The 16882-nt window shown below is 32.3% G+C and overlaps 1 protein-coding gene across 1 annotated transcript; it reads right to left on the bottom strand.

Moving 5' to 3' along the window:
• Positions 1–11811: 11811 nt before the first annotated feature.
• LOC107897090 (mitochondrial import inner membrane translocase subunit TIM17-2) lies at positions 11812–13567 on the bottom strand. The gene is made up of 2 exons (XM_016822426.2): positions 13229–13567; positions 11812–12781 (listed from the first exon to the last, which is right to left on the bottom strand). Exon 2 carries the CDS (start codon positions 12731–12733, stop codon positions 12035–12037), a length of 699 nt encoding a protein of 232 aa, XP_016677915.2. The 5' UTR covers positions 12734–12781; positions 13229–13567; the 3' UTR covers positions 11812–12034.
• Positions 13568–16882: the final 3315 nt, after the last annotated feature.

Consider the following 16882-nt stretch of genomic DNA (forward strand, 5'->3'; position numbering starts at 1 on the left):
ATATTTGTGGCATAGCCACCAGAACGGTTCCTCCATAATATAACCCATGTCCCCATGCAACAGATATATAATCATGGCATACATCATACATAATCAGATCGTCATGCTTTTCAGTCAAAATTAACCCTAGGGGTATAACGGTAATTTTACACCTAGGGGTATAACAGTAATTTTCCATGCATAGGGGTATTATAGTAATTTAGCTACTTTTAGCATTTTCATGCATATCCTAACTATTTACGTACTATCAGAACACTTACCGCGCATACTTACCGAATTGGGCCCGTTGGCCCATGAATCGATCTTTGGCCCATTAAGCCCAAATTATCAAAAAGTACGAAATCGCGCGTACTGCAGTTTATTACTTTAGATTACCAAATATACAAACCCAACTATCTTACGAGCATTCGCACACTCGCAAATTCCCAAAATACCGACTTTTCGGCATTTCGGCTTTTCGGCTTTTGCCAATCTAGTCTATGAGAGGGTGTCAGTTACACACCTGGTTGCGACGATATGCTGACGAGATCCACACACGAACCGCCTACAATTGGATTACTAACACGTTAATCTAACTATTCAAATACAAACTACGTATTAACCCCTTACAATATTCGGCCAACCACACCTACAGATCATAGTAAGCTTATAAGAAATCAATAAGCAACTCATTAACAAATTTTTGTCAATGTTTACCACATAATCATAATTTCACTGCAAGCTGTTTTCCTGAGCAACAGTCACTAAATCATTTATAACTGGAGCTACGAAACTCCAAATAAAGTTCCGTTAATTTTCCTTGAAAATATACTCATATATCTTCTATTCATAAAATTTTCAGAATTTTTGGTTTAGCCAATCAATACCAGATTTTTCTCAAAGTTTCCCATGTTTCACTGTTTGACTAATCTGACCACTCTTCATTACGAATCAAATTTCTCATTGTACAGAATTCAAAATATGTTCTTGTTTATTTCATTAGAAACTAGAATCAATAAGCTTTAATTACATAATTTATTCAGCTTCTAATTCATCTCCCACAATTTATGGTGATTTTCCAAAGTCACGTTACTGCTGCTGTCCCAAGCAGATTTATTACCAAATCACTCTTTCATACACCTATCTTGCATGCATGTTATTTAAACATGTATATCACCAATCAATCATCACATATCTATGATTTTTACTTAAGCATAATCTCCATTTCATCATTTTAAAGCACAACATGTTAGCCGATTTTTCCCTTTAGCATCTAAGGCACATGCATGCTCATTTGTTTGGCTCAACTTCACATATCTTCCATTTTTCATCAAAAGAACATGAAACAACAACCATTTCCTTCATTTTAATTCATGACCAAATGCTCACAACACAACCAAAAATCAAAATATACTTCAAGAGTTAAGGTAGAATCAAGAAGAACTCATGAACCTCAAAATAGAAGCAAGGTACCAAGAACTTACCTTCAATTTTCCTCCTCCTAATGACCGAATACTCAAGAGCTTTCTCCTCTCCTTTCTCTTCTCTAACTTTCAGCTATGATGAACAAAGATGGACAAAACTTTGTTCTTTTCACCCCTTTTTCTTTTAATAAAACTTCATATTTCATCCATTTAATTCTTTAATAGAAAAGACATGAAATTCTTATCATGAAACATTTACCTAACCCATTATCATGGAACATTTACCTAACCTATTATCATGGAACATTTACCTAACCTATTATCATGGAACATTTACCTAACCTATTATCATGAAACATTTACCTAACCTATTATCAATTTGTATCAATTTGTACCATAAATTATGGATATCAAGTGTACATTTTGTCTACAACAACATTATGGCTGGCCACTTCATGTAAAATGGGAGGTTTGTCATGCAAATCCTCCTATTTTGCACTCCTATTTATTTGGTCACTTTAATTTAGCCTATAGCATTTTCAAACATTTTCACATAGGTTCTATTTCATAATTTCACCCCCTTTTTGTTATGGAACAAAAACTAACTAAAATTATCGGGTTCTATCTTAAGTTTGGGCTTTCTAGAGGCCCACTAACATAATTAAACCTATGCCAACATTCACAGGATTCCCGAAAATTGAGGCGTTACAGCAAAGCTTGAAAAAGGTTATCAGTAATCCCTAAAACTTCCTTCATCATATGCAAAATAAAAATAAACTAAAAAGATCTCAATCTATTATATGAGTTATGAGCATCTCCTCGCTGAGAATAGTTAGAAGCGATATTTTTTTAGATTTTCAAGAACCGTGCTAGTAGTATTGAATATCTTCAGTAAACTAGTAACTGAATTTAAATGGGACCTCCATTGAGTCTCACCAGGACATTGTAAAGTGCCAATCTGATTCATTCTTGTTCCAGTTGCTAACTCATTGATGGATACCAAATGAGTTATTTCAACTGCTTGGGCTTTTTGTAATTCATCGTGTTGTTTGGAAGGAGCCGAAACAATATGAACAATATCAGACAAGTCTTTAAAGAATTGATGCACTTCAACCACTTCTCTAGCTATTGCAACCAATACTAACTAAAGACAATGAGCAAAACAGAGAACATAATAAGCATATCGACAATCATTCAAAATCAAAGCTTGCAAGCCATTAAATTTCCCATGCATATTACTTGCTCCATCATAGCCTTAACCTTGGATATTTTGTATGTCAAAACTATGTTGCAAGAGAACATTAAAAATCACATTCTTCAAAGTCAATGATGCAATATTTTTAACATGGACTATATAAAAAAAAACCGTTCTTTTACTTGTCCTTGTTTATCAACAAATCTCAAAATAATTGTCATTTGCTCTTTTTTTTGACTCATCTCTCGTTTCATCTACAATAATGTTGAACTTTCTGTCACCAATTTCTTCACGAATTACATTACGAACTCTACTGGCATAAAATTGCAATATCTCTTTTTGTATTGTTGAAGAAGTATAACTAGCATTTTGTACAACACTTTTCAAAACTTCTTCAACTTTATCATCATACGATGCTAATAGTGATAACAATTCAAGAAAGTTCCCATGATTTTTTGACCCTAAGCTTTAATCATGACCTCTAGAAGCACACCCTTGAAATGAAAACCATCAAACAACATCTATACTAGTTTTCAAATGTAGATGATTAGATGCAATTTGTTGTGTTATTTTTCTATCAAATGATAATTCAATATGTTGAGCTTGATTCATTAAATTTACATAAGCTCATTGTGTATTGTTATGCAGTGAATTCAGATCTTTTCTCATATGTGTCAAAAAAAAGACAATTGCATCCATCGTGTACTTTTTTCCAATTACTAAAGCAACTATGAGTAAATGCAGTTGACCCAAAACGACTACTTAGATTGCTACTAAAAAAAAGACAAGACAAATAAAATACTGCATCTTTAGAAGGTGAATATTCTAACCAGGAAAATTGTTTAAACCATGATAGTTGAAAATAATGAGGATGCTTTTTTGAATTGGAAGCAGGATATTTTGAAAGAATAGGTTGATATGGTCTAGCCGTAATATAAGCTTTTCAAATTTCATCACACATATTAACCGGATACTCATATATTTGCTTACATAACCCAAGTTTACGTTCTAAGTTTGAGAAATCAAGTGCCTCATCTTCAACTCTAGGAATTTTAGAAGGACGAGCATCAGAGTTTAAAAGAGCAAGCGATGAAGGTGGTACCTCAATTTGTGACTTTTCTAAAGGTGGTTGTGTTGTCTCTGTACTTCTCTTTTTAAAAAACAAATCAATTTTTTTCAACTTCATAACTACAATACCTTAAAAGATTAAAAAAATTAATAAATATAAACTAAAATTAAACTATAAACTTTAAAACACAATAAAAACAATTGTAAAATTGTAAAAAAGATGAAAAAAAAACCTTAGAAGATTAACTCGATGCCGCGTTTAAAGGACAAACATTGATGACAATAGTTGTTAATAGCAATAGGAAAAGAGACTTCTTTTTCACTAGTTAACAAATTGAATTTTAACCTAAATTCACATTTAATGTTTTATTAAAAAGTGAACAACTATCATCTAAAAAAAGAAAGTTAGAAATATATCAATATTATATTTAATGTTATATTAACTTTGATTACAGGAATATATTATATAAATATTTAAAGTTAAAAAGTTAAAATATATTATATGGAAAAAATTAAAAAGAAAAAAAGAAAGATTTTTTTCAATATTTAAAGTTGGCAAGGGGGGCCAAACAATAATTCAAAGGGGGCCAAAGTTTTCAAATATTAAGGGGCTAAATAATAAATATTTTTTTTATAATTTTAGAGGGGCCGAGGCCACTGCCTGCCCCCCCAGATTCACCACTGTCTCCATACCCAGCCTAGATGTTTAGACCAAGTTTAGAGGCTACATCAAAACGTTTAGGAAAAATTAACCTTAAAATAATTTAAATTTTGTCATTTAGAAACACCATCCTAGTCAAACCAACGTGGAGTTTACAAATCGAAATCTGAAATAAAACATACGTTAGTTCAAATATAAACAAACAATAGAGTTTCTAATAAAGAGAAAGGACTGAGCTCCTGACACACCGAGCTTCTCAATTTTGTGTGTTACCTGTAATGCAGTCAACAAATAAAATGAGTTTATAACTCGACGTGTGTAACTGATATGTAGGCAAGACAACGATACAGATTTAACAGTAATTGTCCAAATTTGGACACAGAATTAGATACAAATAATACTAATTAATGTTGTAACAGTTCAAGTAAGAAGTAGAATAGATCAAATACAGATGCAGAACAAATCAGAATTTGATCAGTTTCCTACTCCCATCTGCTACACATCATTTTCAACCATCCCAACATACCATATAGGGTATTAACTACCTATCCATTCCTATACACCAATTAGTGTCAGTATGACAAATTTCAAAGTAATTACGAAATAGCTGCCATATCAGAATGTGATAAATCGCCAGTATCGGGTATAAAGTTTGTAACACCCCTAACTCATATCCGTCGCCGGAATAGGGTTATGAGGCATTATCAGATAACACATCTCAGTCACATACATTTATACATTCATACTCAAAATCCATTCAAAATATTCACAATGTCCCTTGTAAGGCTCTACGAGACCTTAAAACATGCTTATAAGTGGTATGGGACTAAAATGATAACATTTACAAACTTTGGGAAATTTAGAAAATTTTTAAACATTTAAGGGTCACACGCTTGTGTGAACGGCCGTGTGCCTCACATGGCTACCAGACATGCCCGTGTGATAGGCCGTCTGAAAATAAGGCATACATACTGACTTGTACCACACGGCCGATGACACGCCTGTGTGCCATGGCCATGGGAAAATTGGGGAGGTTACTGACTTGGCCACACGCCCATGTGCCAGCCTGTGTGCCACACACGGCCAATAGACACACCCATGTGTCTAGGTCGTGCCAAACCTGTAGGGTATACTGCCTTAATTCGAAAGGGTACCCGAGGGGACGCACCGACGTACAGCATGACCATGTGTCGCACACGGTTGAGACACATGCCCATGTCTCTGCCCGTGTGGACAAAAATAGGCCATTTGTAAAGCCAATTTGCCACTCTTTTTCTCATGCACATAAAGCAACCAAAATATACTATTTCAATGCATATATATGCAGCCAAAACATGCCAATTCATACATATATTATGCCATCTATCCTTAACCATTTCAACTACTCAATTCCATATTCAAAACATACCAAATCATAAGGCCAAATTATAACCATCAACCAAAATCATTAATAAGCCATTTCAAATGGCCATAAACATTTCTAACAACCATATCAAAAAGACCATAGCCTATACATGCTATAAACTAAGCCGCAAGGTGTAAGCATACCGAAAATCAAATGTCGGATAGTGTGGTGTGATCTCCGATAACTTCCAACCCGAGAAAACGTCTGAGACACTATAAAACATAGAAAAATAACACAAAGTAAGCTTCACAATTTAGTAAGTTCGTATGTGAGCCTAAAATATAGCAATTCGAAATAGATAAATCATTATCATTTAAAACATCAATTCATGAGCTAACATCAAACTATTCATGTCCTCATTCGCAAATTCTCAACTTCATATAACTCGATACTTTAGTAGTTTTTCCGTAGATACCTGTACCGATATCTTTCTAATTATCACCCATACTCTTATTAAACCTTTCTAGTTTATAAGTGCTTATGATACAAATTCAAAGATTTTCCGATGCCATAGTCTAAATATGGTCTTACACATACATTGCTAAGGCCCTGCCGTGGTCTTTCTTTCACGTGCCATAACCCGGTTATGGTCTTATTAATCGATTGCCATATGTATTTTTAGTTTAAACAACTATTATTCATATCTCACATAACATTCAATATATATTTAATTATAGTCAAATAAACACATTTTGACATGAAACATACTTATACTCAATTCTTTCTTATTTAATATACATTATACAATATGAACTCACCAATTTACTTTCATTCAATTCTCACATAAGTTCTGTACGTACATGTATTACTTATTCCAATCGTACTTTAATTCTCGTCTTGACTATGCTCGTTAAATCATTCGATATTTCGCACACTAAGTGCCATTCTCAATATCTCGCACACTAAGTGTCATTCTCAATATTTCTCACACTAAGTGTCGTATTTGATGTCCCGCACACTAAGTCTATACATAGCCGAAGCTATCTCACATCGTATACTAAGTGCCAAATTTAGCCTATATGTCATCAAACATAACAATAGTCACGTATATACAATTTATACGATATCAAAACATCAAAAGCATAAATATAACAATGCTTATTGCATACAAACTTACCTCGATCGTTAAAACGATGGAATGAATCGACTAGTCCGATACTTTATTTTCTCTCGTTCTAGATCCGAATCTCATTTTTATCAATTTATATAATAACAAAATTTACCTATTTAATCATTAATACATTCAATTTAACACAATTTCACACATTTTGGAATAATTATACTTTTTCCTTTATTATTTCACATTTTTGCAATTTAGTTCTTATCACATAAAATCACAATTTCATACAATTTCATCCTACTCATGCTTAACCGAATTCTTCTTATTGCCATAGCATCCCACATTTTCCAAATAATCACACTTTTAACCACATAATTTCATAATTTCACAAATTAGCCCGTAATTTACATTTTTTCTCAAAATCACTTTGTAAAATATGTAAAACTATCATCTAACTTCCATATTTCATCAGCAATCATAAAAAAGTATGAATATTCATCAATTCCATCTCATAAAATCTTTAACATTTTCAAAAAGAAAGATACGGGCTAGCTAGATTAAGCTGCAACGATATCAAAAACGTAAAAATTATTAAAAACGGAGCTAAAACCGTACCTATTTGAGCAAAAACACCATGGCCGAATATCAAGATCATCCATGGATGTTATAAACCCTATATTCGGTTGCAAATGGATGAAAGATGATGATATTTGGCTTTTTTTTATTAATATTAACCTTTATTAACTATTTACTTAATTAACCTTTAAAAACATTAGTAATTACACCAATTGCCACTCCACTATCATCCAATAACTCAAAAAATAGGATATTTTCCACATAAGGACCTTCAATTTAAAGTTCTATAGCTATTTGACACCTTTAGCTTATAGAACATAACTTTTGCACTTTACACGATTTAGTCCTTTTTACCGAATTAACCATTCAAACGGTAAAATTTCTTCATAAAAATTTCACACAACTCTAATATCATGTTTTAAATATTAAAATAATAATAAAATAAATTTTTTGATGTCGGATTTGTGGGCCCGAAACCACTGTTCCAATTAATCCTAAAAATAGGTTGTTACAGAGTTGTGGCTTAGCCACTCAATTCGACAGATTATTAAACTTCCGACACTTCCTTATTAATACCACTCCCACCCAATACAGATACAGGTTACAGATACCAGATATCAGAGATGTACATACAGTTATTCAATTACATTCCACAATCAGATAATACATATCATTATCAATTAACAGTTACTGCACCAACTATACGTACCGATAATCGATTATTTAGCCTTAGAATATCAAATATCAAGTTATACGATTTAATTTAGATAATACAGATCCTACGAAAGGCCTATGCTCGATTTGAACAACGCTTACGGCCTTAGGAAAGATTTTAGTATTTTGACCCATAAGTCTATGTAGATTCACACGGCATGGGTGTCTGGCTCGTGTGGTCCACACGGGCGTGTGGCTTAAAACAATGAGTTACACAGTCTGGCACATAGCCAAGCACACCCCCGTGTGACTCACAATCCTTCACATGGCTTGAACACATCCCCGTGTCACTGGCCTGTATGACCTAAGGTACAAACAGTGAGTTACACGGCCTGGACACACGCCTGTGTCCCTCAACCATGTGACCTTAAATCCATAAATAGTAGGTTATATGGCCTACCGCACAGCCTGTCACATGGTTGTGTGGCGTCGACAACCATGTTTTCCAGCGTTCGAAAATCATAGAAAATTGGGTTTTCAGTACACACCTGATATAGTTTTGAAGTAGGAAAAACATAAAAGAATCTTGATACTTAAAACGACCATCTAATAACCAATTAAACAGCTTAAATAACAAAAATCGTACAATTCACACAGAACTAACTATGCCGAAAGCTTTAATGCAAAACCTTTGAATGAAACTAACTCTTACTGACGAATCAACGACAATTGCTCAAATTAGCGCATTGGGAATCGCTACCTTCGATATCTATGCCTGAAAAGGAAAACCAGGCGATCACTTGACAGAGAATTCAAACAAATCAAGCCCAAACCAACTTCAACAGAAATGAACGGAAATGAATGTTTAACAAGAACCATACCACAACTTACACAGTAACCCTTCAAAACGCAACGAACAACGCAGAATTCCCAATTAAACCTGGTATCAGTTTACGGAAATAAGAAAAAGATAAAGGATTGAAATGCGAAATAGAAAGAAAGAATAAAAGAAAAAGAAAAGAAGAAAAAAAAAGAAACGATAGGCTTTAACAATTAGCATAAAAAATTTTCTTGATGTTCATCAGTGCAGAGATTCGAATACAAGACCAGAAAGTAGACATAAATTTAACTAATGAACCAGCAAACTCATTCTTAACATAAATTAACACGAATTTAAACTTAAGTCGAGGATCCAAGGATAAGGTTAAACCAAAATAAACAGAAAAATTCAAGGAAGAAGACTTGAACCTCCAATCACAACCATCAAAACAGGGCACTAAACCACAAATACAAAAAATTAATTATTAACAAAAATTAACAAACAACAATTCAAAAATTCAGGGCGTTACAATTAGGCTTATTTAAAATGAAAACATTAAATTTAAAAAAATTATAATATTAAATAGTTGAAAAACACTTTTGACTTTGATCGACAGTTGGTCGGTGTTGACCGGTTACGTGGTGCTATTAGAGCTTGTTACATGTCCTTTTTATTCCTTTAGTATTATATACATTATATTGATTAAAAATGTCAAAAGATCATATATAATATATATATAATTTTTAAAAAAGTTTAGAAATAATTTTTTTATAAAATTCTAAAATATATAATTTTAAATTTTAAAAAGTCAAAATAATATATAAAAATTTAAAATATCATAAAAATTTAAAAAAGATATTTGAATTTCAAGTAATTGAAGAAAAACTTGAAATTTAAATACTTTTTAGAATTTTAGAATTTTATAAAAATATTTTTAAAATTTTTACATTTTTTTTTCAATTTTTACAATATTTTAAAATTTTAATAACATTATTAATTTCAACTAATTTTTTTTCAATTATCAATTTTTTTGTAAATTTTATTTTTATAATTTTTTATAATTTATATTATTTTTTGAAATTTTTATATTTCTTAATGAGTATATAAATTTAATAAAAGAAAATGTTTGTTTTGTCTATGGTGCTTTGTGATTAATTATAAAAAAAATTTAAAATATATTAAAAATGAATTAGAAAATATTACAGATACGTGCTTTAGATACCAAGCTGAGAATTTGAATGTATTATAAATATCAAAGACATAATTTCGTGCCAAAATGAAAAACGGTGTACTTTAGGAACTAAATCCTGAATTAAGCCTTTTAATTAAAATCAAACTTACACTACTTACACCGATTTAAAACAGAAACGGTACTGAAAGAATTTTAGTATGCAGGCTCGCACATGCTAACAATGGTTTGTTTATTTATTTGTTCGAAGCTAACAGTGGTTTAAATATGTTGCAGATCTCTATTTTAGTTAAATTTAAAATTTAATCCTGATAATTAAAATATTAAAATATAATTTGTTTAATTTAAAAACTCAATTTAATTTGCTTACATAATATATGTTAGTAGGGATGAGCAAAACTCAATTTGGTTCAAAAAAATAAAAAATAAAAAATAATTTCCGAGTCAAGTGAATCAAGTTATTTGAGTTATTCAAATTATTCGAGTTTCAAGTTTGAATCAAGTTAAATTTTACAATTCGAATAACTTAAATAATTCGAATAACTCGAATAATTCAAATAATAGATTGGTGTAAATACCCTTTTGATCATTGTCAAGTTTAAAAATGAACAAATTGGTCTCTCTCAACAAAAATTACAAAAAAAAAAAATTCAAAATTTTTTTTAAAGAATTCAAAATATTTATAAAAATTTCAAATTTTATTTTTTTAAAAATTATAAAAAAGTTCAAAAAATTCTAAAAAAATATATAGTTAAAATTTTAAAATTTACTAAGGTGATAATTTTAGGGAACTAAATAAGTTAATTAATTATTCAAGTTTATCATACTACAATATTTTTTTATTATTTTACTTTATTTTTTTCAAATACATATGATTTTAAATTTATGTGTTTTAACATGAAATTAGCAATACTGTAACAAGGTTTTAATTTAACATGTTTAATTTTTCAGTTTAACTCGAACAATTTCACTCAATTCGATCGAATTTCATTTCACTTGACTCAATTTGAAAAAAATTCAAATCAAGTTAAGATGATAAAATAAGACTCATCAGGATATGTTGATAATAATAATAATAATAATAACAACAATGGCACATTTTTGGACTACTAACAGTAAGTTGGCAGTTAAAATACTGAGAGACAATTGGAGGAAAAAATGTAATAGAAAAAAAGGAAATTGGTATTAAGAATTAAAGGATAAAAAATTATATATTATTGCTGTAATATTCTGCATGAATGCGCTTATAAATATATACATTCAACTTGCTTGTACTTCTTATTTTCCCTCATTATTTTCTCATTTTGAAAAGCTTAGAAAGGAAAATCAGTAATTCTTTTTTTTTTTTAAATCTCTTTTTTTCCTCCCATACAAAATAATAATAATAATAATAATAATAATTTCAAAATTTCATCCTTTCACCCCCGAGCCTATACTAAAACGGCTCATCCAACAATAATTAAATAATTCTTAACAAATTAAAAAAATATATAAAAAAAAGAAGTTACAAAATCAAATTTAACCATGTTTTTCTTTTTTTTCATTTTACTGGTTCCACACAATAATTCGCTTAAAAGTCAGTTCAACTCCTATATTTAAAGTGGTATATAAACACTCACACTCAAATCCAAATAACATAACTCAAAATCATCCCTTATCAGGCCAATAAAGCTTTCTTTAGAGCAATACACAAACCCATATAAAATAGAAAATGCTAGTATGTCATACAACGTGAAATACAGTGCTATACATAAATAAATAAGTAAAATTTCCACCATGATTTTTGAATCCAACAACATTGGGTTTTTTATTTGACTGATGAGAAACAGCTCTATAGGCATGTATCTTGCAATAGGGAAATCCAAGAACAAGAAAGCAATAACAACTATCGAGTCAATTTAATGATAAAAATGCAAGCTTAGTAAGCTGAAACACTTTAAAGTGCTGAAACAAAAAGGCAGGATTAGTGTTCTTAACTGTGACAAAATGGGGAAGCCACCACCTTATTTGTATTCGAAAGACGGCACCGGAGGAGCATCGAAGCTCTCCAAAACCTCAGTTTTACTTCCACTACCTGTTGCCGGTTCCTGCTTCTTTCCACCAAAAAGTCCTCCAAACCATGAAGAGGAAGAGTTAGATGAGGACTGTTGTGGAGGCGGCGGTGGCGAGTCGCGTCTCAAACTCTCAATTGATGCAGGCGCTTGGTTTGGCAATTGTCCCATCGGATATCCAGGCATTCCTGCTACATTGGGTGCTGGCTCATCTATCATAATAGGCATCTGCGGTTGACTGAGAACTTTATTCAACATGATACCAGCTCCTTCGATCAAAGCAAGCAAGATGCCACCGAACACGGCTGATCGGGAAGCGGCACCAAATCCTTGACGCATTGAAAGAAAACCTCCTGTTGCAGCACCGGCTATAATGGAGTTCCAAGGATCTTCCTTCTGTCGGACGTAGACCATAGTGCAATCAAAGGTGGAAAACAGACCACCCCAAACAGCAAAACTACCGCCAACACGAGGGGCATTCATACGCACTGCTTGAGTTCCTCCGAGCAACCGAGAACCACTAGGGGAGTTATATGTGCCTTTCAAGAAGTGGAAGGCTGCACCTCCAACAGCACCCATGCCAAAAGCACCACCAATGTCGTCGAGAATTCGATCAGGGCATGGCTCCCGTGACGTTTCCGGGGTCCCCATGGTTCACCTTTTCTATTAAAAACAACCCCCCACAAGGTTCAAAATTCCCTAAAAAATTCACCAATCCAAGAAATTTCTCAAACTTCCACAAACAAGAAAAAAATCCGAACATCAATTTGAAATAACTGCTAATCTTGTTTGATTGCAACAAACTAAAATTATTTAGCAACTTAAATGAACTATAAAAACAAAATCAACATGGTAAGACAATAACACTTAATAAATTCAAAAGTTTCAAGGAGACAGATTTAAATATAAGATTACCTTACTACCAGCTAATATTAGGTAAACATTCATGTAAATAAAGAAACAATGATTTTTTTTCAAAAAAAAAATATCACATAAACGATCAAAGTAAAAACACCAAGAAACAAAACAAGAACAGATAAAACCCTAGAAAAAATATTTTATAACTTTCAGAAAATATTTGGGCAAAGGAAAAAAAAGGCAATAACTTCATAGCTTTGCATATAAAATCATCGATTTTCTTCTTACCTTTGTGGCGATCTGCTAGAAAACTTTTGGTATTGAGAAGAAAAAGGCAGATTTGTTAACGTAAATTTTGATTATTTATGAAACGAATAGAGAGGAAACGAAAACCTCAAAGGTAACCCTTATTGAGAAAGCAAATGAATTTTCTTTTAGGGAATTGGGTTGGGTTTCTCCTTTTTTGGATTAAATTAAGCAATGGGCTCCATGAATGGCCTTTGAGTTTGAGCTTTTCTGTCGGTCTTCGTTTTAGAGCTTTCCCGAGTTGGCCCTTTTTTTCAATTATACTAGTTTAGTTTAATTATCAAAATAGTTGAGGTGGTGGATTAATTAGGGAAATGGATAAAGTCGGTAGTCAGCCTTCGAAGTAGGCACTTATAGGGATCAACTTTCAAATTACAAAATTGAAAGTCGAATTTTTGGAGGTGTCGACTTCATTGTTTCTTTATTTTTTTTTATGCAACAACAACAGAAGAATGCCCGTGAGCATGCAAGAAAGAAAAGAAAAGATTAACCCGTGGCAGGATGCACGAAAGCAGGAAAATACAGTGTTTTGTTTGCATACAATAGAGCAAAGAAATAATAAACCTGTGACCAAGCATGCATGAAAAAAGCAAAAATATAGTATTCTAGCATGTAGAAGTAAAGAAATTATGGAAGCAAAGTATGGGTTAATTATTATTTATGAATAACAATTTTAAAGATGTAATTTAATCCTTTTATTTTTGTGTATATATGTTAAGAAGTTTAATAGTTAGCCTTATTATTATAATATTTAGTTTGTTAATAGGTTGTTAACTGGTAATCTGTAAAGCATGGAGATTTGTAATTATGATACATAGCTTCTTTTCTAAAGAAAATCAATTTTCTAAATAGTTTCTTCAACAGTTAGTTCTCTATTAGTATCCTCAACATGGTATCAGAACCTCAGACGATCGTCATTTTTAGGTCACTGTAGTCCGAACAAAGCAATCTCGGTTTGCTGGTGTTCTTCACTGAGTGTTTTCTATTTTTGGGTGTTTTTCACTGAATGTTTTCTATTTTTGGGTGTTTTTCACTGATTGTTTTTTTGCGTTATGTTGTTTGATAGTCAAGCCCATTTTCTACTTTTTTTTGGCCCAATATTGTTTGTTGGGCGTGGTTTAGTTGATAACCTAGGTTTTGTTTTTACCAGCGCCATCTTCTTCCCATTAGCGCCGTTCTTGCTCATGGTTCTGTCTATTTGTCTTTGACGCTCTTTGTCGTAATTGTTTACTCGTGTTCAACGCTTGAGGTTTTCTTGCATGGTGTCGTTTCTTGTGCTCAACGCTCTTCTCTTCTATGTTTTTTGTACTGGTTGTTATTTTGAAATCATGGTGGGTCCCTCCGATTTGGTTGTTGATTTCAATCACCCACTTTATTTGCATTCGTCGGATACTCCAAGTGCATTATTAATCTCTCATTTGTTGCTTGGAGTTGAAAAGTACAATATTTGGAGTCGGTCTATAAAGATTGCGTTGTTGGCTAAGAACAAATTAGGGTTTGTGGATGCTACTTGTTCTAAGGCTTCGCTACCAAAGTATTTGAGTTATCAATAGAAGCGGTGTAATGCTATTGTATTGTCCTGGATTTTGAATACAATTAGCAGAGACCTCTCGACAAGAATTGTAGTTGCTTCTAGTGTAGCGGCCGTGTGGAATGATCTTAGTGAAAGTTTCATAAAGTTGATGGCTTTAGGGTTTATTTTTTTTGCATCGTGAGATTACTTTGCATCTTCAATGTACTAATTTTGTATCTGTGTATTTCACTAAGCTACAATTATTTTGGGATGAATATGACGCTCTTGTGCCTTTTTCTTCCTGTGATTGTGATAAGTCAGGGCAAAACGTGGAGCATGTTTTACAGCAGCGTCTCTTTCAATTTCTGAAGGGATTCAATGAGTCCTATAATACGGTGCGTAGCCAAATATTGTTGATGAATCCGTTCCCATCTGTAAAACAAGCGTACTTCATGCTCGTGCAAGAGGAATCTTAGAGGTAGCACAGTCCAAGTGCTATAAGTTCTGATCTGATTTCTTTAACTCAGCAAATGCAGCAAATGTGATTCAAAAGAATAGATTTAATGGAACTTGTGATCATTGCAAGATAAAAGGCATAAAAGAGAAAATTATTATACGATAATTGGTTACCCGATTGATTTTAAGTTCACTAAGAAAAAGGCTAATAATGCATCAGGATTCATGGTGAATAATGCATCAGTTAGTTATTTAGCTGGTGGCAGTGATGTGGCTACTGATGTTGGTGTCATGATTGGTCAACAAGCACATCTGTTTACTCAAGCACATTATCAACAAAATTAAATTTGTTGAACAAAGAGCCTACAATTGAAGTTGTCGCAAGTTTGGCAAGTATGGTTGGTGTATCTAATAACTAGATCATAGATACTGGATGTAACAGCTTGTTTTTCAATGGTGTCAAAAATAGTAGTTTCGAGGCCACCAAATCTGATGAGTAAGTTCATAAATATTATGTTTAATATTTACGAGTTAATTGTGACTTTGAAAAGGTTTTTGATATAGTGATTTTTTATGAATTTACCGATTAGGGACTAAATTGTTAAATTAATAAAAGGACAAGGATTTAATGTGAAATTATTGCACAAATGGGCTGCTTTGGATACCATAAACATTTGGCTAAGCTCAATTTTGGGTAAAATTGTTAATTTGTATGTTTTAAGCTCAGGGACTAAGTTGAATAAAAGTAAAACTTTAAGGGCAATTTGGTAAAAATATAAAAAAATGTCCAAATTGCATTAATAACTTGGTTTACTGCCTAAATTGATAAATTGAATGAAATTATATCAAGATTGGGTGAAAAATTGAGGAAAATGGAAAATTACCAAAATACCCTTGAACTTTAGTATTTTCTACAATTTAGCCAGGTAAGTTCGTATAAACTGAATTTTGTATAATGTTGATTAAATTAAATGATATTGTGTGATTTTATTGTGATTGAATTAATATATATATGTTATTATGCAATCTATCATGTCATGAGACAATGGAAATTCAACGACGTATGACGACTATCAAGCCCCGTTTGAGCCTTAGGAATTCATAGAATACAAATGACATGTCATTAGGTTTTACAGATTCGGGTACTGGTCCTGAATGCCTTACCGATAGCTGAGGTCCTGCATGTGTTATGGATACTCCATAGCTCGTGTGAGCAGCATCGTGTAGCTACGTTCCAACCCACAGCTCGTGTGAGCATACCAATTTACAGCTCGTAAGAGCATACCGATCTACAGCTCGTGAGAGCATACTGATTTACAGCTTGTGTGAGCATATTGATTTACAGCTTGTGAGATCATACCGATCTATAGCTCGAGTGAACATACAATTCACAGCTCGTATGAGCATACATGTAGAGGATTTGACGGATTATAGTTATATGAGTTAGCACACTATGTGTGAGCTATCTCGGGTATCCAACGGTATTCTAAATGGTTCAATGGGCATTATTCGAATATGAAGTGGTAAGATTTTGATATGAACTAAGATATAGATACATATGAATTTCATTGAAATGGTATTACATGGTATATTGAAAGAGGAAATGGATGATATATGTATATGATACATGAATAAATGTTGTGCTCATCCATGTTTATAATGCTTAT

Source organism: Gossypium hirsutum, chromosome A06 (assembly GCF_007990345.1).
Source record: "Gossypium hirsutum isolate 1008001.06 chromosome A06, Gossypium_hirsutum_v2.1, whole genome shotgun sequence".
Taxonomy (NCBI): Eukaryota; Viridiplantae; Streptophyta; class Magnoliopsida; order Malvales; family Malvaceae; genus Gossypium; species Gossypium hirsutum.

Coding starts and splice junctions, on each gene's coding strand:
- LOC107897090 (XM_016822426.2), bottom strand. CDS start 12,733: ATGGGGACCCCGGAAACGTCACGGGAGCCATGCCCTGATCGAATTCTC.